Genomic DNA, 22273 nt, shown 5'->3' with positions numbered 1-22273 from the left:
GCGGTGACTTTTCTGCCTGCCAGCTTGGCAAGCTGCCTGGAATCTCAGTCAAGCTGCATGGTGATGCTCGTGTCAAGAAGTGTCAGCACCTTAGGCTCCTGGGAAGTGGTCCATGGTCCTATTACTGGGTGAGCCAGACCAGAACACAGCTGCTACTCCTGGCATGACATTGCTGTTTAGCAATGCTAGTAGACCTAAACAACCATGAGCGACTGGTGCCTCCTGAATCTGGGGGGCACCCGCAGAAACCACTGACCCTGTCAGGGGGGCATCAGTGTTGGCTGTCAGTGTGGGGACCGGCCCTGTCGGGGGACATGTGCACCCCCTGCCAGTCACCTATGTAAACAGCAATAGAAACTGTTTTAAGGCTTGAGTTGGCAGATCTGATGATGAGCAGGTTGCTAATTTTGTCCCTTTCCAGTGAAACCATGTACTTGGTGTATATATTGCTAGCAGGAAACGTAACTAATGCTGCTTTGGTTTGATCAGTTTGATTTTTTTTTGTGCTGATGCTAGTGGTAGCCCTTCTCGAGCCCTTCTTTGTGTAGCATTGCATGGATTTACAGCCATGACTGCAGCAGCTGCTTAGGTGTGTTTGTTACGACAGTGGGGTACCTGCTAATGAGGAACATCCAGAACTTTTCCTAGGAACCATAGGTAAGACCTGAAGGGAAACTGGAAGGAGGCCTTTGGACCAGGGTTCCTATGAATGCTTCACTAAGAAGGGAGGTCTGCTGCCGAGTTGAGCACAGGGCTTCTTCTCAGTTCTTTCTTGCTTTGTTTCCGCTGCCCAGAAAAGCACGGACCAAGGGTGCTGAATGCTCTGCTGTTACCAAGAGAAAGAGGCAGGCTGGGGGAACAGAAGTCAAACAGTCAGACCAGAAAGTCGAACAGAGGTCAACAGCAATAGTTCCTAAGCATGAGAGTCATAAAGAGCTCCAGTCAATGCAGGGGAAAGAATTAAAGGCCTATTTTGTGACCTATTAAGAAGGAGCTGGGTCAGTGCATTTGGAGGCTTTGCCTGGGGCAGCCACACCTACTTTGTGTGTCTGTACAGTGTTGCATCTGGTGCTGCAAAAATAGTCTAATGTGACATAATTTGGTTAGTGCTAGATAGGGGATGTAGCAGCCAGATCTAGCCAAGAGGCCTGGGTTCCACTGGGGTGCAGACCAAGAGCTGGCACTGGTGATTCAGCACAACACAGGACTGGCCTGCGGAGCGGTTTTCCCCATGCCCCTTGGTTTCAGCAGCGAGCACAGTGGGAAAGGGCTAGCAGTGCCTGAGGCAAAAGGAACTGCGTTGAGCAGACTCAGCTGAGGAACGCTGGCTACGTGAGTCAGTGCTTCCTGCTTGGGAACCTCGGGATGTGCTTGTTGCAGTAGTGCCCGGGAGCCCCACCATGCTGGGTGCTGTACAATACAAGTGAAGTAGCCCTGAGGAGAACACATTCTGGTATGACACATGGAGGGAGCGAGGACAACAGGCAGCTGTGTAAAAACCCTTGTGTGCTATATTAATCATCTCTCCTTATATCTGCACTTGTGGCTGTGTTATGAATTGGCTAAGCAGGGGTAGATAAGCAGATGATTGCTGGAGTAGAGGGGAAGGGCCAAACCCCTTGGGGTGAGTATCCAGTTGCTCCTTTCCTCCGTTTAGGGGGCAATTGGAAGGAGCATGTCGCAAACCAAATGGCTGGAAGGCTGTTGGGTGGGAGGCACTGTGGTGTGCCTGCCAACAACTCTGGGCTCTGCCACAGTCCCTATCAGGAATGACTTCACAGCAAACTGGTGACTATAACACTGCTGCCTCTCAAGGGGATGACTCTTAGGGTGCCCATTATACACCTGATCCGATGTGTTCTGATTAGAAGGAGCAGATTTGATTAATCCAGTCTGCTGGAGCATGATAATGGGAATGCTGCAGCGTCTAAAGCTCATTGAATGAGCTTTGAAATGCCCCTGCTGCCATTTTGAAATGTGGGACAACGAATACACAAGATGCTGTGGGTGTTCAAATTGGAGCAGCTCCTGAGAGCAGCTCCCCCCCCTCCCCATGCACCCTAGAGCACGTGTATTGCCACCCTTAAATTGTATTACAGAAGCAGCTGTAAGCACTTGCCACTGCTCTCTTGTCCTGCCAATGGGCCTCTGTGCAATTCGCTGGTGCCTAGTGCTGCCATTTGTCATGTAACACCAGCTGGTTGAGACTTAAGGCTCAAGAAAAGAAAGAAGGAAGGGGGAAAGACCTTTCTGAGAGTGAAGGGTTAGGATTTGCTGACAGTGTTGCTTCCAGAGATCTGAAGGATGCAACACCAAGAACAATGGTAGCAAGTTTTCAATCCTTATTGCATCAGAAGCTACAAGTGCATTGATCCTTTCTTAATACAAGGACCTTGACCATAGCTGCTGCTCTCTGTATGTTCCATTATTGACTGAGGGGTGTTGCTTGTCTCAAGCTTGTCATCAGCGACCTAAAGCTGGAGTTTGATTAGCTTAGCCCACAGCTATAGGAGAGGCCCTCTTAGGCATGATGGCTGTATGTCCTGTGGTTTGCACCTCTGTTATAGAAAGAGCTTATTTTCTCTTAGCCCATTTTATTAGCTTACTTGCTGAAGGATGTGTCACTGGGCGGAGTAGATAAAGGGTGATTTAGCACCAGGCAGGTTGAATCTAGTTCAGCCCTGTATATGTTTAAATATCTCAGGTATATCTCTTTGACTCCCTTTCATGCTTGTGTCCAGGCTACTCTGGCAGTTATATACGAGTAAATTACAGCAACTTAAATGCACTGAAGAGAAAAACAGACCTCCAAAAATGCTCGCAGGAGCTTTCTTTTCTGTTCTATAAAGAACCATTCATAAAATCAGGGTGACCTTAGAGGCATAACTAAATTATTAAGAATGATCCTGCCAGGGCAGGATGTTTTTTAAAACGCTTCCAACTCGTGGTCAGTACAAACACAAGATTTAAACCCCTAAACTTGGATTACCATTTACCCAAATTGACATTGTTCCCTTGTGACTGCTTGCATGTGCCAAAGTTATCACATAACTGCTGGCAGATGAGGCACAATGGATTGGGAACAGATTTTTTTTTTAAGCTAAGTTATTTTGGTGCATGGCTGGTGCAGGCAGCTCATGGGCCAGGCAGTTCCCAAGGACTCTGTAGCTCTTGTACCAGAGAGCAGCAAGGCTCCCTCTGTCATGCTGTTCTGCCCTTTCCATTCCAGCCTCTGGAAATGAGGTTTTTGTGGGATTGTCCTTGCCCAAGAGTCTTACTGAAACATACTTTATATGAATTGAGACTTGTGGACAAAAGAAGAAGCTTTCCAAACACCTCCCTTTTCCACCCCGCACGCTGAAAGGCAGCTACTGACTGCAACAGATGGTGGCAGCAGCCAGGTAAACCATTGATGCTGGAGGCAGCACTATAGGGAAGAGTGGTTTTAGCCAGAGTTCCTGGACCACTTCCCCACTGGTGTGATGACCATCACGGGAACTCTGTTTGCAGAGAAAAGGTGAGGTCTTAGCCTCATCTTAAGGAATCGGCATAATTAATAGCTCGAAATTCAGGTTCTTTGCCTTAGGAAGGCAAAGGGCTGAGGTAACTTTGCTGCAATTCAGTTTAACAGTAACTGGGTATTGCCAGCCCAGGAAGTGGGAATGTATTTGTAGTCTAACATATCCCAGAAATGCAGGTAGCTCTTGGTCTCGCTGAAGTTTGCAATTCATAAACTAACTTCGTGATGTGATTGAAGCTAAAGAGATTAATAATTAGCCATGACTATGCACTGACATGCACAAATATTAGTGGTGCCTACGCTTGGAAGCATGTTATGAGAGGAGCAAATATCACCCTGAAAATAAGTTTATTGGTCTCTCTTTAAAAAAAGATTCCAGGTGAAGTCAAGAGGCTCTTGCACAGGCTACAAGCTGTAATGACAAAAGGTCGATGTCTTCATGAGCTGTCTTTTCAACAGAGAATAAAGAGATGGGATCTCTGAAGCTTCCTAAGGGTATGAGAACACCCAGCCCACCTTATCTGTGGGCAGAGTTTGGGTCCTGCAGCGATTTGTCCTTTTCCCCCTTCCCCTTCCTTATTTTAATCACCATTTGGCTTAACAAATCGTGGAAAACTTTCTCCTGTAGGAACAGTTTCATGTGAGAATCAAATCTCTACACAGCCTCTATTCAACATTAGAGGAACTAACTGATCTGAGTCTTGAGTTTAAGTTCTGTATGAGTAAGCATGAGGCACCATGCTTCATGCTCAATTGAAATACTTGTTTGAGAGGCTTCTCCAAGACCGACATCTGAATAGACAATGGCACTCTTTCAATTGATGCAGTTTAAAGTTGGATCTATGTGTACGGGGGGGCTTTCAGGCATCTTTTGTTTCCATGTAGACTTGTGAGTTGATGCATGCTATTGTCAAGTCAGTAGAAGCTGAATATAACACAAGGCCCAACTCAACTTTATTTGAGTCATGCCTGAGGTCAGGCTTTGCCAGGACTTAATGACTGAACATGTGAATGTGGAGCACAACTGATAAGTGGATGAAAAGATAAAGCAGCAGGAAAATTGCCTGTTAGCTTTTTAGTACTATTGATATATAGTTCTTTTTTCCTTCTACCCTCTTCCCCCAGTATCACCACTGCCAAAGCCAAAAATCAGAATCAGACCAGCAATTTCCCTCTACAGTTACTATAGATGACATTTTTAATTATTATTATTTTGATCATTGAAGTATTATGTTTATTCCTTTTTCAGGCATTTACCAGAAAAAATCGATGATGATATTCAGCTGAAGAACATGAGTGGGCAGTGGTTTTATGAGGCCAAGTCAAAGAGGCACAAGGATAAAATACACGGAACAGACATAATTAGAGCATCATTAAGAAGAAAACCTGCAACAATAGGTAAGTTTATTTGGGGAGTGCTTGGGGAGACCTGTAGCACTTTGTGTCTTGGAAGGTGCTTTCTGGAAAATATTGGCATAGTGGAGTGGTTTTTACATCTTATGGAACTTGTTCTCATAATACAAAGTTCCTATTAATATTAACTGGTGATGGTGACAAAGTGCTGTTTTGGCACAGGACTGAGTGTCCCCTTTAGACCTGAATTCTAGGCTCAGCTCTGCTTCCTTCTATTCCTCTGAGGAAATCTTGGGTATTGGTCTCAAAAATGGCCACTGACTTTGGATGGCCCTTGCTTTTGTTGGTGGACAGCTTGAGACTACTGAGGTTTGGCTCTTGTTGGTGATTGAAAGTGTTTGGCTGGAGCTCAGTGCTTGACATCAATGAAGAGTGGACCTCAAGAGGTCTTGAGCTGGACAATGGATCTCGATCTCATTTGATCTTAATCTGCCTAGCGTAGTTTAAACCTTTGCCTCGTGGCTTGCCCTTTGTGATGAGGGAGGACTTTTTCTGTCACCTTTATGGCAGCCTTTTGAATGTTAGAAAGCTGATATCAGTTTCTACCCACTTTCCCCCGTCTCCTTTTCTCAAGAACATTTCTTCAGTCCTTTCTCAGGCAGTTTGTATGCCAAACTTTATCAGCATCATTGCCTGGCTCTAGGTCTTCTCCAGTTTCCCTGTCGGTCTTAAAATGTGGTGGCCCAAGCTGCACACAGTGCTCTAGTTGAGGCCTAACCAGCAAAGAAAAGAGTGTTGTTATCTCCTTTCTTGCATTGACAGACGCTAATGTGAAATCAGCGATTCCCCATTGTCTATGTGGCATGTAGCTTTTCTTCCCTATGCATAGTACTGTTTCATATTTGTCATCTGAATTTTATTTATTTGGTTGCCTATTCATCAAGATCCCTTTGAACTTGATTTCTGCCCTTCAAAATGTTCAGTCTCTCCTAGTTTTGCCTCATTGTAAATTTGTCTGCTCTCTCTTCCTGCGTCCAAGTAATTACTAAAACTGTTTAAATGGGCTCTATGCAGAATCCTCCTTGAGACCTACAAATCCGACACTGATCTGTTACTATTTACCCTTTGCTTGTAGATAGTCAACCAACTATCTACTTTGTTTAGTGCTAATTCTGTCTAGCCCACATTTTCCCTGTTTGTTTGAGAGGTATTATATAGAACCATGTCCACTACATTCATTTTATTTGCCAAGCTAGTTGTCTGGTCAAAAGGAAACTGAGTTGGTTTGAAATTATTTCTTTTTAAAAAACTCATGACTTCTGATGATCACCCTTTTATGTCTGTGTCTGACCTTTGGGAAGTCATTTATTTCTAAATGAAAAGTTTTTAATACAATAGTCTAGTTTTGAGAGAAACTATGAAAATAAGGTATTTTTATTCTGGCCAGTTTGAGTTAAAAACTTTTAACGGCCATCACAGACTCTGTCTCTTCTGTGTGCAAGTGAAGCAAATGACCCTTTATTCCATGGAGACACTGCAATTTGTACAATTATGCAGTTGCTGCCTGTTCCTAATGAACTGCAGTTATCCAGTCTCCTTAATCACTTGCTCCAAATTAAGCGCAAAATTGATTCCATAAATCATTTTAGGCTAGTAGTAGCCTGCTTGTTGTGTTTAGGAGGAAAAGACAAGGCCCCAAGGAAACTGAAATACCACAAATGGATTACAAGCAAGGAGAAACCTTTTTGCATTCTTTCCAATTCGGTTAGCATATGTATTTTAGGTATAGTATCTGCATCGTACAGCCTGAAGCAGCAGTAATTATTTCTAAGCTTGTTATTACTTGAACAGGCAAGGTTTCAGACTGAGACGTTCAAAACTGGCTGAAGTCTGACCTGTATGCTATGCAGAACTGTTTTGGCTTCAGTGGTTCAAAAGATGATGAAATATGTTTCCTTTGCAGCTATGCCCTATGAAAATGAGAACACAAAAGGCTTGCTACTGTTCTTTCTGCACACTAAGAAATGTATTTTGTTTTCTGAGGTATTGCAGAAGGCAACAGAAGAAATGCAGATTTTCCTAAAACATTATGGAATGTGTCTCGACTTAAGTAAAATAGGATTTCTCTCTGTCCCAACTCAAATAAATTGCTTGGTCTTTTGCTCTTCATATATTTCATAGTTTATTTTTTCTTCCATAGCAGTTGGTCTTAACTGTTTCCTGCTTGGGGATCAAGTCAGGACCACCTTCCAAATTAATACAGGAGCAGTAGGACTGTTGCACTGCTTTGCCACATGTTTACTGGGCACCCAGTATTTTACATTATTCTGCTCCTTCTACAAGGACCAAAGCTTGTGGGTGTTAGTCTCCTGATGATACTGATATGGAATCCAGGTGTTCTGAGCTGTGCTAGGAACTTCAAAATCACAACCTTTATTCACTGGTTTCAGGATACTTTACTGAAAAAAATGCTTTAACATTTAGAGCTCAGTGCAGTAAATGTTATGCTGGTGTTGGAATTCTTGTTTAAAGCTACCCCTGCTAATCTACTTGGGGTGTCTCTCTGCGTACTTACAATTTCAACGTAATGTGTTTAAAACTTATTGTGAGCCTACTGTAAAAGTTTGCCGATGTTTTTAGTGGAAATTTGTGTGAACAAAAACAGGAGACAAACTTGGCCTTCTTTTATATTATAGGTGAGCTGAGTTGGAACAAATCAGACAAAATGAAGAACAGTTGGGTGAACAATGTCAATAAAGAAGCTGTTGTCACACCAGAGCTCTTTGGTATCCAGGAACAGCCAGAAGAAGGGGAAGCAGAATCCAGTCCAAGGTAAGAAGCATCTCATCCAAACAGAACTGGTGACTTCACTGTTTGCATGTGTGTACAAACGTGCATCTCGTCTAGGACTGAAAGAACTAAAAGATTCTCTTTCAACATGTCACATAAATGTGTCCTCCATCTAATGCTTGGCTGGCTCTTAAGGCCCCTAATGCATCACTCTTCATTGAATTTCAAGGAGCTGTAAATAGTTCTTTACTCTAGCTTTGAAATCGGTCTGCAATATCTTAATGTGTTATGGTTTCTCATGTTATGTTCTATGCTCCCTGACAAATAAAACAATATTGCACATTTCAAAATAAGTGCACCCCAGGGCAGGGAAAGATAGGCAGTCTTGTTTCATTTTCAGAACTTAGATTGGGATTCAGGATCTGGGATAGTTGGTTACATAGAGTGCCTGGCAGCTGGACACTGGAGGAATGCAGCATTCTGAATCTCTCTAAATGTAGCCTAAATGACTGTTAATCTCATTTTACTTCTCACGTTACTTGAGTGTGGGTGAAGCCAGGCTCTGGACTGGTGGTCTTGATTAGGAGTTCATGATATTGTTGGGGAAACCATATAAAACCATGTTCTGAGTGTGCGGGACCAAGGAAGAAGCATTTTCTAGAGTAAAATGGCTTTCACTAAGAATGTCCTGCTTTGGAACTCAAAAGGAGCAGTTCTTTTGAGTTTCTTGAATGATCTCTACTGCCATAGTAAACCTTGGGGAGAAGGGTTTGCTAAGATGGTAGCTACATTTACTGTTTCCATGCCTGGATTGCTTCAATGTAAACTAATCAACTCCGCCGCAGGTTAGTACTTGTAAATACAAGTGCTATCCTGCAGTAGAGCTTTCTACTCCACAGCAACGCATGTATAAACACTGATGGGGCTGGCTGGGGTACGAGGGTGCTTCAGGGCCTGCTGCTTGCCAGCTAGCCCCACACTAGAGCACCCTTGCACCCCAGCCAGCCCCTCCACAGCTTGTTGAGCTGGGTTGGAGCAGCCCTGGATTTGCAGGCTGACCCCCTGAGCCCCTTGCGAGCTTGTGCTTCTCTAAGCCAGCTCAATATGCTGTGGTCCCAGACACGTGTTCAAACATGGTGCCTGGGAGCAATAAACTCTGCTGCAATATGCGCCAGAGTTTATTGCTGTGCATTAATAGCATGTGTAGATGTGCCCACTAAGTGGGAATGAATGGATGGAGCTTGCTTCTTTAGGCCCCTGGTGCATGTTATGTTTCTGTCATGATTAAGATGGTAATTTTGCCAAAAATAGCAACTGGCCACACATTCATAGAACTTATAGGGACATAAAATTGCAAACCAGCCACAAGGATGTTACTTAGAAGTAATATCTCTGTGGCTGGTTTGTAAGGCGCCATAACTTGGAATGTGTGGCATGCCCCAGAGCGGTCCCAATCTTACTCTTTTTAAAATGCAATGAGCCTTAATGTTTATAGAAGGGGTAGGTCTTTGTTTTGGGGGTTGATGTCTTGGGTTTACCAACTTAACAAAGCATGAGTGGCAGCAGGGGGGACTTCCCTACACATATGTGATTACCAATGTGGCCTGCCCCTAATTTCTTGAGGCATCAACTGTAACAGGACTGGTATACTGGGGTGGACTGTGCTAGCTAGTAGGAGATCAGGATGGCCCTGCGGCTCAAACCCAGGGGTTGTCCCAGTCAGCATCCCTGCTCCAGCCCTGATGTGGTCCCTGCCGGCCAATGGCCTATCAGAGCAGCCCTAGGTCTGAACCCTGGAGCTATTCTAATCAGCTGATCTTCAGCTGCTAGGCTGTAGTTAGAAGGAACGGATTCAAATTTAGGGGTTTAACTAAATCAAGCATAGTATAAAAAGAAAAAACGAAAAATTTAGTTGTCAGTAAAAAAATTTACAGCAAAAATAAACAAACAAATAAATAAATCTTGGGTTGGCAACCATGCTTAACTGCAACAATGGTTTTACTGTGCTGTCCCCACCCCTATTCCTCCCTGATTGCATTCTGCACCATGCTGCCTCACCAGTTCCATTCCTCCCATCTCTGCATGGACCTCTAAAGAAGCCTGTTTGCAACCCAGCAATACTACAGGCAGCCTAGGATGCAGCAGCAGCTTATGGCTGAGGGAATGTTCCCTGAAGGTTCTGTGCTTCTGCTCAGGCACAAGATGGCACTACTGTGCTCTGTCTGTCACTTTCAGCCGAACTCCAGCTGCTTAGTGTTTTTACTGATGGTGAAAGTTTCATTTACTTACCATATTTACCCAAATACAAGACCGAGATTTTCCCCCCAATCAGCATAGGGGGAAAGAAGCTGTCTTAATTTGCACACAAAAAAACCTCATTAAATTCATTATCTATCATTCAACTGCTGCCAAAAGCAACACGTACTCAGTAATGGAAACCAACAATGAAGTTGATTTAAATGCTGCCAACACTGAGCATGACTATAAAACACATGGTCCATATTGGGCGAACATGCTGATGGCAACATTTTTGAGTGTGGCTCTTAAATACAGGCAGTTTCTCCCCCAGGGCGGAATGAGCATAGGGCCTGGAGCTGCAATACCAGGCCAGCAAGCTGTAACACCCTCCCCTGGTACCAAAAATGCAAGATGGGAACGTGTGTGTGTGTATCCGTCCCCCCTTGGTGCTAAAAACAGATTTAATTTTATTAGAAAATGTTAAGAGTCATGAGACAAAAGTGACAAAGCTATAAGGGAAATACAGAGTGCCCGAGCGAGGGACTAACATAAGAGGGATGGGGGTGAGGAGGGGAATGCAACTAGGTGACAGGAAATGCACTGTTAGCCAACTAAGCCTGTGGGTAAGGAGGAGTGAGGGGGAAGTGGAGGCGGGGGGTGGGGGTGGTGATTCTGAGAGAGAAAGAAGATAAATGCACACAATCCCATGCAATAGTCCTCAGTGGTAGAGGGGGTAGGTTGAAGAAGTTATTCACTCCATAGAGTCCTGTTGTGGGTGTCTTTGATGGGTGGAGTGGAGTGGTTCATGGTTGGAGAGTGGCTCTCAGAGTCCATAAGGTGCAGAGGGGAGATCAGGCAGTTCTTTTTTAAGAATGCAGAAAAATGGTTCTGAAAGTGGTTAAAATTTGGATTACAATTTGAGGAACCAGGACTGCATTATTTCAGGTCACAACCAGCTCTGGTCCATCTCTCTACTCCACTGCTCCAGCCATGTCAGAAATTTCCACAGAACTCAGGAGCCTACAATTTTTGTTTACTTTGCTGTGCCAAGAGCTTTTTCTAGTTCATAAGTATCATCTTCATCTGAAAATGAAGATGCAAGTGTTAGTAATCCCTTCTTTTCCAACAAGTGTTGCACTTAAGTGAAGAGGTAAAACTAAAATTCAAGGTTTTTCCAACTTCCATCCTCATGCTTAAGCCACTGGACCATGATGCTGTCTTTAAGGAAAGATTGTACTATATAGTTGTCATCTTCAACAATCCCTTGCAGTTGAGGATGATCGTCTTCCGTGATTGTCTTACCTGTGGGTCCGATGAGACCAATCCAGGATCAACAGACTCTTTTGCAAGTTGGGCGTGTGTTCCTTTGTAGAGTAGACGCAGAGTCTATAATGTGCTGTTTTTGCCATTCCCACTTTTCTGTCCTCTGTTGTTGGTTTCAAAGTACCATGATCCTTGCAGCAGACTCTTCTTCCATTTGGAGTGGTCTTGGACGATAGTCTCCAATCAGTTGATGTTGCATTTTTTTCAAGTTGGCCTTGAGGACGTCCTTGAAGTGCTTTCTCTGCCCTCCTTTTGAGTGTATGCCTCAACTGAGCTGGGAGAATAATACTTGCTCCAGGAGTCTGGAGTTGGGCATCTGGATGACATGGCTGGCCCAGCAAAGTTAATGTTGAATGATCATCACCTCAATGCTCATAGTATTTGCTAGCAAGAGGATGCTAATGTTGGTGTATCTGCCTACCCACTGGATTTGAAGGATCTTCTGCAGGCAGCATTGATGGTACTTCTGCAGTGACTTGAGGTGTCTCCTGTACCTTGTGCACGTCTCAGCTTCTTAGGCATCACAACTGCTTGATAAACCATGAGTTTGGTTTCAGATATGATGTTGTGATCTTCAAACACCTGTTTCTTCAGGCATCCAAAGGCTGCACTTGCACTTTTAAGGTGAGGTTGGATTTCTTCGTTAATGTCAGCCTTCTGTGAAAAATGGCTTCCAAGGTACAGGAAATACTCAACCTTCTCCAGAGTCTAACTATGAAGCTGAATTACCAGAGCTGGGGACTGCTCATTAAGAGCTTGTTGATGCAGGTCCTTAGTCTGCTGAATGTTAAGCCATTAAGCATCAGTCCCATTTTCTTTTATGCCTCGGTAAAGATGTCAATGATTGCCTGAAGGTCTGCTTGCGAGTGAGCATAGATTTACAGCATCATCAACATACTGGAGCTTGATGATTGAGGGTAAGGTGGTGTTGGTTTTGGCTTGGAGTCAACTGAGATTAAATAGCTTACTATCCATTTGACTGGAAGCTTGTTGGTGGTCAGATGTACCACTGTGGTAAGGAATATTGAGAAGACTGTTAGAGTGATGATGCAGCCATGTTTAACTCTGGTCTTAACCTCAAAGGGATCTGTGATAGATCTTTTGCTGAGAACCGCTGCTTGCATACCGTCATGGAGCAGGCAAAGAACGATGATGAATTTTGGTGGCCACCTGTATTTCAGAAGGATCCTTTACAGTGTTGCTTGGCTGACAGAGTCAAAGTCTTTCATAAGGTCAGAGAAGGCCATGTAGAGAGGTTTATGTTGTTCCCAGCACTTTTCCTGCAGTCAGTGAGCAGTGAACATCATGTCAGTTGTGCTTCTTGTTGCTCTAAACCCACACTGAGATTCTGGAAGGAGCTCTTTAGCAAGTAGAAGGTGATGGTTCGGGAGGAGTCATGCAGTGATCTTTCCTGTGGTGTACAGCAAGGCAATCCCTCTGTAATTCTCAGTTGGACTTGTCTCCTTTCTTGAAGATTGTCCCAATCATGGCATCCCTGGGATCATCTGCGATTTCCTTATCCTTCCAAATCCTTAAGATGAGGGCAAGGAGCTGTGATATAAACTCCTTTCCCCTCTGCTTGAAGATTTCAGTGGGGATTCCATTAGCTCCAGGTGCCTTGTCATTCTTCATTCACTCCATCTGATCGATGGCTTTCCTCACCTCATCAAAGGTTGAAGGGATTCTGAGATTCCATCCCACAACACCCAGTCGGACACAGTTGAGAGCACTCTCATCCACAGCAGAGTCTCAATTGAGAAAGTCTTCAAAATGCTCCTTCCAGTGGGAAGTGATGCCTCCTCTTTCCTTGATCAGGTCTCCTCCATCCTTAGGTCTCAAGGGGGTTGGTCCCCGAGTGCTTGAATGGTAGATGGCTTTGATGGCATTAAAAAAACTGTGCATATCCTGGATTTCAGCGACATTTTGAACCTCCTTTGCCTTGTCTTTCCACCGTCTGTTCTTGATGTCATAGGTCATCCTTGGGACTTCTGCCTTGACTTGGTGATTTCAGTTTCTTTTGCTTGGAGTGGATGTTGTTCTGCCAAGCACAAAGGCCTTGCACTTGCAATTGATCAACTCTTGGGTTTCTGGTCATTCTCATCAAACCAATTTTGTTTGTTTCCTGGTAGAGAATTCAAGCGTCTTTTTGTAGGTGCTGCTGATGGTGGACTTGAAGGCCTCCAAGCGCTGCCAGTATTCTCCCATTTTTGATTGGAGTTCACAAGTTTTTTGTTGAGGCGCTGGTAGAAGGGGTGCTCGAGTCCTTCAGTGTTGATCTTCTGTTGTCATTTCTGCTGTAGCTGTCTTTTGGGAGCCAATTTGAATGACATAGCTGAGCAGATGAGTCGGTGATCAGTCTGGCACTTGTCAACTCCTGCATAGCTTGGTGATGCAGACGTATTTGTAATATCCAACACAAACAATGATATAGTAAATTAGGTGCCAATGCTTAGATTGTGGGATAGTAATTTTTAATGAAACTGTTCCCAGGTAAAACCTGGAGTAGGAATATAATCTAGACCCCAGTATTTGTATTGAGCAAAACCTGGTCTCTAAAAGCAGGAGAAAGTACTAGTTTTGTAAGTGATAATTACAAAACTAAAGTACTAGCTTTGTAAGTGGAACATGATCAGGAGCTCTCTTCCTTCTGTTTGAGATATCTGTGGCTATGTTGGGATGAGTATGAGGACAGGCCAGTTGTTCAGCCCCTGTTTTAAAGCAGCCTTCTAGCCTGAACATACTTAAAATTAGTTACAGTCTTTCCTGGCTGTGTGCTTATCTCTAATAGAAACAGCTGAGCAGGAGCAAATAAAAAAATATTGATTCCGGAGCTGCTAACTCAGTGTGGTGAAGGGTTAGCCAGTGATAGGTTTTACATTGGAAGTGTATGTTGAACATTGGGTTCAATATTCAGGAAACCTTCAACTGTGGGTCCTTCACAATTTGCTTTCTTTGCATTTTTCTGAAGGAAAGGAAGGGTCAGCTGTCTCAGACACAGCTGGAATCAAATGTGAACAAAGCATAATTCTTACCTTTTAATTTTGCATAACACAGGTTAAAAAAATGTCCAGAGCGCTCGAATGTCAGGGTGGCTTAGTCTCTCAAGAGCTGTTACTTGTTATTATTAAAGAAGCTTTTAAAGTGTGATGCAGGCTAGGGACCCATTGTTCAATCTTTACTTAGACAAAACAGTTCTTGACTTCAGAACTTGGCCCTGATAGGACACTTAAGTCATGTCACAGTATCTCAAAAAATTGCCAAGCCAACAAAGTGATACTTGCTATCCATGAATGTCTGGAATAATACCTTCTAGCAGAAGATTTTACTGTGTAAGGAAAATCTTATTCTTGGGCCAGATTAATGCTGAAGTTTAAAAAGTGCTAGCTTAGTTTGGCCTTTTGATTATGTACCCAAACTGGAGGACGGTTCTCCTTATTCTTCTTTCCCTTTTACTGTCTAACTCCAAATACTAAGCTGTAAATGATGTTTTCCTCTGTGTTAGATTCTTGTGATATTTTGTCACGTGATAACGTTTGTGAACTGGGTGTGCAAAGTGTGTCTTTGGGGATGTAACCTTGCTCAGAATGAGTTTCAATAGAGTGACTCAGTTTGTCAATATTTTCTATTCAACTATATCTTTAGGCTAAGCATGTAAAATATGCAGTTCAGGGAAGGGCAGTGTTCAGGGTTTTCCTTTGTGTACTGAACCGTAGGAAAGTGTAATATTTTAGTCCAGAAAAGTCTGGGCTATAGTGCACTACTTGCAAATGTTAATACCATAGCCTCACAGGGTTAAAGGTTTTGTCCAAAATCCTACTCTTTTAAAAATGCAAATAGCCTTAATATTTATGAAAGGATGAGGGGGATAGGTCTGAATTTCTGAAGTTGATGCCTTGGGTTTACCAGCTTAAAGCATAAGGAGCAGCAGTGTGGACTTCCCCACACACGTGCTTGTCAGCATGGCCTGTCCCTGACTTCTGGAGAGCTCAGTTGTAAAAGGCCAGGACAGGTTAGTTTTGTACGTCCTCTTAGTTCTTTTGCTGACCCTGCCAATGACAGGCAACTGCTATTGTATGTTTCTTATAATTATGATGGAGACTTTCACAGTCCATAAAATGGTCTCCAGAGGGAAACAGCTTTACTACTGACCTGGTTATATTTGTGCCAGTGCTGTAGAACAGGGGTGCTCAACCTCTGGCTGGTGGGCCAAATGCAGCCTGTGGAGCCTTCGAATCTGGCTGGTCGGGCTCCCCATGAGTTGGGATTTTGGTGGCAAGGGAGCAGCCAAATCCCAAGCCCTGCGTGACAAATTGGAGCTGAGCTACAAGCTTCCCCCCTGTATGTCCAGATCAGGGTCAGGCCCTGCCCCGCTTCCCTCAGTGGCCAGGCTAGAGCTAGGCTGTGTGCCCTTCTCTGTGCACAGCTGTTTGGGGCCAGGCCATGCTCTCTTCTCCTGCAGGGCAGGGTACACCTCGCTTCCTCCACCTGGCTAGGTTGGGGCCAGGCCCCCCCACACTGGGCTGTGCCACTCTCCCTCCCCGTGCAGGGCTGGATTGGAACCTGGTTATGTCCCCTCCCCTGCCGTTTGGGCCAAGCCATCTTTCCTTTTATGGCTGGAGCAGGGCTGGGCTGCCCCGCCCCTTCATGCAGCTGGATAGAGCTGTGCTGCTCATACCCTGAGCTCTGGATTGGGTCTCTGGCTGGATCCAGCCTGCAGAGGGGCTGGGCCCCGCCCATCTGACCCCATGGACATAAAGGTTGAGCACCACTGCTGTAAATGATTCTACTTTAAGAACGGTAGGGAAAAGTCTTCTTCCATCGCAGGGTTGTTCCTTACCATCTGATTTTCCAAATCTTTGCCCAGCCTGTATGACAAATTGCAGTTCTGTCCATTCTGTGATAAAAGTCCAAAGTGTAGTCGGCTGTGAAGAAATATAGTTGTGCTAAATAATAAATTCTTCAAGTTCCTGACCAAACCAGGGTGGGGCGTGTTAGACTCCGACTCCATGCGGCACCCAACAACTAGGGAGACGACAATCCGATTACCCATGGATCCCCTTGCTCAGTAGCCAGAGCAAGCAGGGAGCAAACACCAGCACACATTGCTCGCAACAGCTTTATTTGAAATGGAGACAGCTTCAGACAAGGGCCTCATGCCAGAAGAGACGGGGTCTTGCAATGAACAATAGTTTTTTCCCCACATTTATACACTTTGGTTTATACTCATTAACATTTATTCTACCCTCGCTTCTCCTGTGTTCCACCCATTTCTCCTCCCATTTTAAGCTCTGCCTCTGTTTACTGTTTGCTTCATTAGCATGGAATTGCCTATGTATTTTATTCATTTACATGTCTTTTTGCAATGAGCGGATGTCTAAGACCTTGACTCCTCCTGCTCTTTGGTCAATGGGCAGACTTTTACCAAAACCTGGAAGCTTCTGGAGGCTTCTTCATCAATTTCCATTCACCTTTTTGCATATGTTCATCTTGGATTCTGTTACCAGTTACATGTTGTTTTTCACATTCCAGTCTGTTTTTCTGTCTCAGGTTGTACCATCTTCCACCTTTTTTGGCCTCTGTATCTTATCTTGTTCCTTGCTGTAGCTGGTTCACAGCCACCCTTGTGATGCAGCCAGTCCCTCTGCTGTCCTCCACTGCCACCCAGAGCCTGGGGCTTACTCCTTGGGGCCCCAGGTAGATTTCATAGACATTAGGGCTGGAAGGGACCTTGGAAGATCATCGAGTCCAGCCCCCCGCCCAAAGGGCAGGAAGTCAGCTGGGGTCATAGGATCCCAGCAAGATAAGCATCCAGTTTCATCTTGAAGGTGTTCAATGAAGGCGCTTGAACCACCTCCGGTGGCAGGCTGTTCCAGACCTTGGGGGCTCGGACAGTAAAGAAGTTCTTCCTTATGTCCAGCCTGAAACGATCTTGAAGTAGTTTGTGACCATTCGACCTCGTCATCCCTTGGGGCGCTCTGGTGAACAAACGTTCCCCCAGATGCTGGTGGTCACCCCTGATAAACTTGTAGGTGGCCATCAGATCACCCCTGAGCCTGCGCTTTTTCAGGCTAAAGAGCCCCAGGGCTCTCAGCCTGTCATCGTAGGGTCTGCTTCCCTGACCTCTGATCATGCGCGTGGCTCTTCTCTGGACTCTCTCAAGCTTCTCCACATCCTTTTTGAATTGTGGAGCCCAAAACTGGACACAGTACTCCAGCTGCGGCCTCACTAAGGCCGAGTACAGGGGGAGAATGACGTCCCGGGATTTGCTTGAGAAGCATCTATGGATGCAAGCCAGCGTTTTGGTCGCTTTACTAGCCGCCGCATCGCATTGCAGGCTCATGTTCATCTTGTGGTCAGTGATGACCCCCAAGTCTCTTTCTTCCATAGTGCTAGCCAACATAGCACTGCCGAGCCTATAAGGATGCTGCGGGTTTTTTTTCCCAAGGTGGAGAACCTTGCATTTATCGGCGTTGAACACCATCAGATTCTCGTCCGCCCACTTGCTGAGCCTGTCCAGGTCAGCCTGGATAACCTGCCTGTCTTCTGGTGTGGATGCTTTGCCCCAAAGTTTGGTGTCATCGGCGAACTTGGCCAGTTCTGATCGCTTCTGACTCCAGTGTCCACATCATTAATGAAGATGTTGAACAGTATGGGTCCAAGGACAGAGCCTTGGGGGACCCCACTGGTCACAGGACACCACGATGAGTGACTTCCATCGATTACTACCCTCTGGGTCCGACCCCGGAGCCAATTTTCCAGCCAGTGGATCGTGGAGGACCCAAGGCGACAATTGGCCAGTTTCTCCAAGAGGCGATCATGGGACACCAGATCGAAGGCTTTTTTGAAGTCAAGATATATGACATCAATCTCTTCTCCCTTGTCCAGGTGATAGGTCACCTGGTCGTAGAAGGAAATGAGATTGGTCAAGCAAGACCTACCCGCAACAAACCCGTGCTGGCTATCCCTTAAGATGTTGGCGTCGGCCAGTCCATTAAGGATGGCCTCTTTAATAAACTTTTCTAAGATCTTCCCCGGGATAGAAGTCAGGCTGATGGGCCTATAGTTAGCCGGATCCACTTTCCTCCCTTTCTTGAAGATAGGCACCACATTGGCCTTCTTCCAGTCTTCGGGCACTACACCAGAGCGCCAAGAGTTTTCAAAGATCTGTGCTAGAGGCTGGGCTATGATGCTCGCCAGCTCCTTGAGTACCCTGGGGTGAAGATTGTCAGGGCCAGCTGACTTGAAGGTATCCAGCTTCTCAAGATGTTCCTTCACGAAGTCAGCATTAATGGAGGGCAGGGGATCACCCGGGGCCCGGGTGCCACTGCAGCAGGGGCTGGGGTGAATGCTGCACCCCGTGCCACCTGGGGCTCTGCTTGTCCGCGCTCACCCCAGCCCCTGGTGCAGCAGTCCCAGGAGCAACCGACACCAGCTGTCTGCACCACAGTATGGCACAGCCCAGGAGCAGGGGCGAGTGGGGACAAGCAGAGCCCAGGTGCAGGGGGACAGGTGAAGCACGGCGCAGCCCAGTGGCTGCAGGCAACTGGGGCCGGCTGCTTCCGAGGCTGCTGCAGCAGGGGCTGGGGTTAGTGGGGCCCCAGTCCTATGGCCCTTTCCCCTCCCCCCACAGACTTACCTGCTTGGGGGTGGGGGGGGGGCGCTATGTCAATCGCATAACAGAGAATTTATGTCTCATACAACGAATTAGGGCTCTAAAAATGCTCATTGCACAAGAGTGAATTTGCATATACAGAACTTGCATAAATCAAGGAAAACCTGTGGATCATCCCAGCCAAAGCTTTGTCCAGCTGGATCTTTAAACCTCAAAGGATGGAGATTTCACAATCTCTCTGGATAACCTGTTCCAGTGTTTGCATAGAATTATAAAAAATTAAGATTGAAAGGGCCCTTAGGAGGTCATCTAGTCCAGCCCCCTGGTCAAAGCAGGACCATCCCCAACTACATCATCCCAGCCAAGTTTTACTACCTACCTAGCGAGAGAGTTTTTCCTAATATCTAACCTAAACTTCCCTTCCTACAACTTGAGAACATCGCTCCTTCTTTTGTCATCTGCCACCACTGAGAGCAGTCCAGCTCCATCCTCTTTTGGATGTTCAGGTGTCTACTCTTCAGGTAGTTGAAGGCTGCTATTAGATCCCCCTCAGTCTTTTCATCTCCAGACTAAATAAGCGCAGTTCCTTCAGCCTCTCCTCAAGCTATGTGCCTCAGCCCCAGAGCCATTTTTGTTGCCCTCCGCTGGACTCTCTCCAATTTGTCCACATCCTTTCTGTAGTGGGGCCCCCAAAACTGGACATAGTACTCTGGATGTGGCCTCACCAGTGCCAAAAAGAAGGGAAGAATCACTTCCCCTGATTTGCTGGCCGCGCTCCTACTAATGCAGCCCAGTATGCCATTAGCCTTTTCGTCAACAAGGGCACACTGTTGGCTCAGATTCAGCTTATTGTCCACTGTAACCCCCAGGTCCTTTTCTGCAGAGCTGCTGCTTAGCCAATTGGTCCCAAGCCTGTACCAGTGCATGGGATTGTTTGGTCCTAAGTGCAGGACTTTGCACTTGTCCTTATTGAACCTCATGAGATTTCTTTTGGTCCAATCTTCCAATTTATCGAGATCTCTCTGAATCCTAGTCCCAAAGCACACACAGAAAGAAATGCTTCTTAGTTCAATCAAAAATGTTTCATTTTTGTCAAAAATGTTTCCTTTTTTGTGTCTTTATTTCAATACAAGGTTTAAAATAAAATATTAGAAACTCTTGCCATTTACAAACCAGTTTTTGGAACACTTTGCTTAGGGAAATGACGAAACTTCAACTCTTCCTCCTCCTTTTCTCCACCCCTCACAATTCCCTGTCCCCCCCCAGTCTTGTTTTTCTATATGAAACCGGTCACAAAATGTTGGCCTCAATCAGTGAATAGTTTTGGTCACTTTTCCTTTTGCAAACTGCACTTTCTTTCAAATTTACTTTTTCCTAAAACCACATTGCCATCTACTTACATCTATATGTGGTTCCCTTTTCTCTTATCTCTTCCTTTTCCTTTCTCTTACTTATCTCCTGAGGGATTATGCTATGTTGTGTTACCTGAACAAGTTGCAGAAAGACCTTGATTTCAGCCAGGGATTTGGGAGTTGAGACTCCTGATCTAAGCAATGCTGTGTAGGTTGCTGTGTAAGTCACCAGTGCTGTGTAAATTGCTGATCACCTTGTTTCCTCACCACCTTCTTCTTGTTTCTTCACCACTTTTCCGTGTGAGTTGAGTGAGCTGATGTTTTGAGACCCACTGTGGTAGTGCGTAGTCTCTTTAATCCTTTTTATGCCAACATGTGCATCTTGTCAGTATTAACCTTTCTGATGGGTAATGTTTTCTTTGTAAATAGAACTCTTAATGTACCATTTCTTGCTCTTCTGTTATGAATCTGAACGTATAGGCTATGTAAGGCACTGTTGCCTTAAAATTATATGGCTTTTTTCTTTTAAAATGAGAGATTTGGTTAAGACATCTACCACCGCACTCCTAGGTAGTAGAGATTGGAAGAGGAAGTCTTTACCATGTTCTTTTTAACTGGCAGCTAAACTACACAAACAGTATCACCTTGTTTAAAATGAGGGTGGGGTTATAACTTTCATGACCTAGCCTTTTTAAAAAAAAAAAAAAATTGTCCTTTTCAGATAATGTGTGGAGAAAAGGCATTGGGTGCACCTGATATGTTAAGTGTACATGAAAAAAGCTGCAGAACAACTGATCATTGCTGTCATAATGCTATGCGAATGTTTCCATGATGGAAAACAGCTTAAGAAAGTTGAAGAAAAACTGACAGAGCTTTAATGGTATTTAACTGGAAATTGCGATGTGTTCAGAGGAAACATTTTGTATCCATCTATGGAAAATACCTGCTTTTTCAGGTTCCTAAAGTGGTTGTATAACTGGAAAATGGGATGGCAATGTTACTTTTCTGTAAAAACGTTCATTGCTTGGCATATGGATAAGAGTTGTTCTGTCAGTTCCCACTTAAAAATAAACCTCTGTTCCCCTCCTCTTCCCCCCATCCTTTGATTTGTTTAATTTCTTTATAGCTGTGGTAAAACCAACCAATCAATATCAGTCAGTCAGTCTGTTTTGAATTCTGTAATAGTAGAGCTGAATAGAAGGTTTCCTATAGTGGATACAGCTTATATACTATTGTAAGTTTTAAATAGCATCCTGTGCATAAATGGCACAGAAGTTTTCCTCTTCTGAAGTTACTAGTGTGCGGGCCGGGAGCGCCCCGAGCCCTTTTTCGCGCTGCACGCGGGCTGTGGCCAGCAGCCCGGGCACGCGGGGGCGGAGAGGGAAGGCCTTCGCTCTGGAATTAGGCACGGACGCGTATCGGTAATTTTAAAAGATTGTTTACTTACACCGAGATGGCGATGGTGTAGGCTGGAAAGCTTGATTAAGTTGCAGTTACAGAAAGAGAAAAGAAAACAAAAACTCGAACCTGCAGAACACGAGGGTACGTCGCATAAGGTTCCGGCGATGGGAAAATAAACCTGCAGGACTCGAACCCGGGTAGAAGAGCTCTGAGGCCGATCGTAAGGGCTCACACGAGTTTGTCAGGCTCCGTGGGTTCTTCTGTTCACTCATCCACACGAAGTTTGCTAGGCTCCGTGGGTCCGGTTCGTAGCGTGCAGGAGGGGTAGGTCTAGGAATTCTATCGGCGACGGGGAGAGGCTAGAGATTGATCAGATCTCCGTTGCCTGCTTCAAATGCACTGGGTCCGTGAGGATCCGCAGCGCTTAGAGATCTTCACACAGCGTGAAGTCTCCTCCTCCCTTGTTCGTGGAGTCCTCCAACTTGGGCGGAAACCACTCAAGCCTTTTATACGGCTAGCAAGCCAATCACTAGCCGCCACGTGTGAATAATTTAGAACTGGCCAATAATGGGACTCGAAGTATCATACCAATGGCGGGAACTCTTTGCAACAAGCATCCCCTCTCTGCAGGAAAGAAATGCACCCTGCAAAACAAGCTCCAAATTGGCGGGAAATTCTCCCTTG

At 45.2% G+C, this 22273-nt stretch overlaps 1 protein-coding gene across 4 annotated transcripts in view; it reads left to right on the top strand.

Annotated features, from left to right (window-relative positions):
• Positions 1–22273, top strand: part of LOC102374615 — an 80522-nt gene that overhangs the window by 23637 nt on the left and 34612 nt on the right. For all 4 annotated transcript variants that reach the window (XM_025193647.1, XM_025193648.1, XM_025193645.1 and 1 more), the window contains exons 3-4: positions 4770–4918; positions 7570–7705. In XM_025193647.1, the coding sequence (XP_025049432.1) occupies positions 4770–4918; positions 7570–7705 (285 nt within the window). The remainder of the gene's footprint in view (positions 1–4769; positions 4919–7569; positions 7706–22273) is intronic.

This window comes from Alligator sinensis, unplaced genomic scaffold (assembly GCF_000455745.1).
Source record: "Alligator sinensis unplaced genomic scaffold, ASM45574v1 scaffold523_1, whole genome shotgun sequence".
NCBI classification, from domain to species: Eukaryota; Metazoa; Chordata; order Crocodylia; family Alligatoridae; genus Alligator; species Alligator sinensis.
The sequence above is the reverse complement of the archived record's forward strand: the minus strand, read 5'-3'. Positions and strand labels throughout refer to the sequence as shown.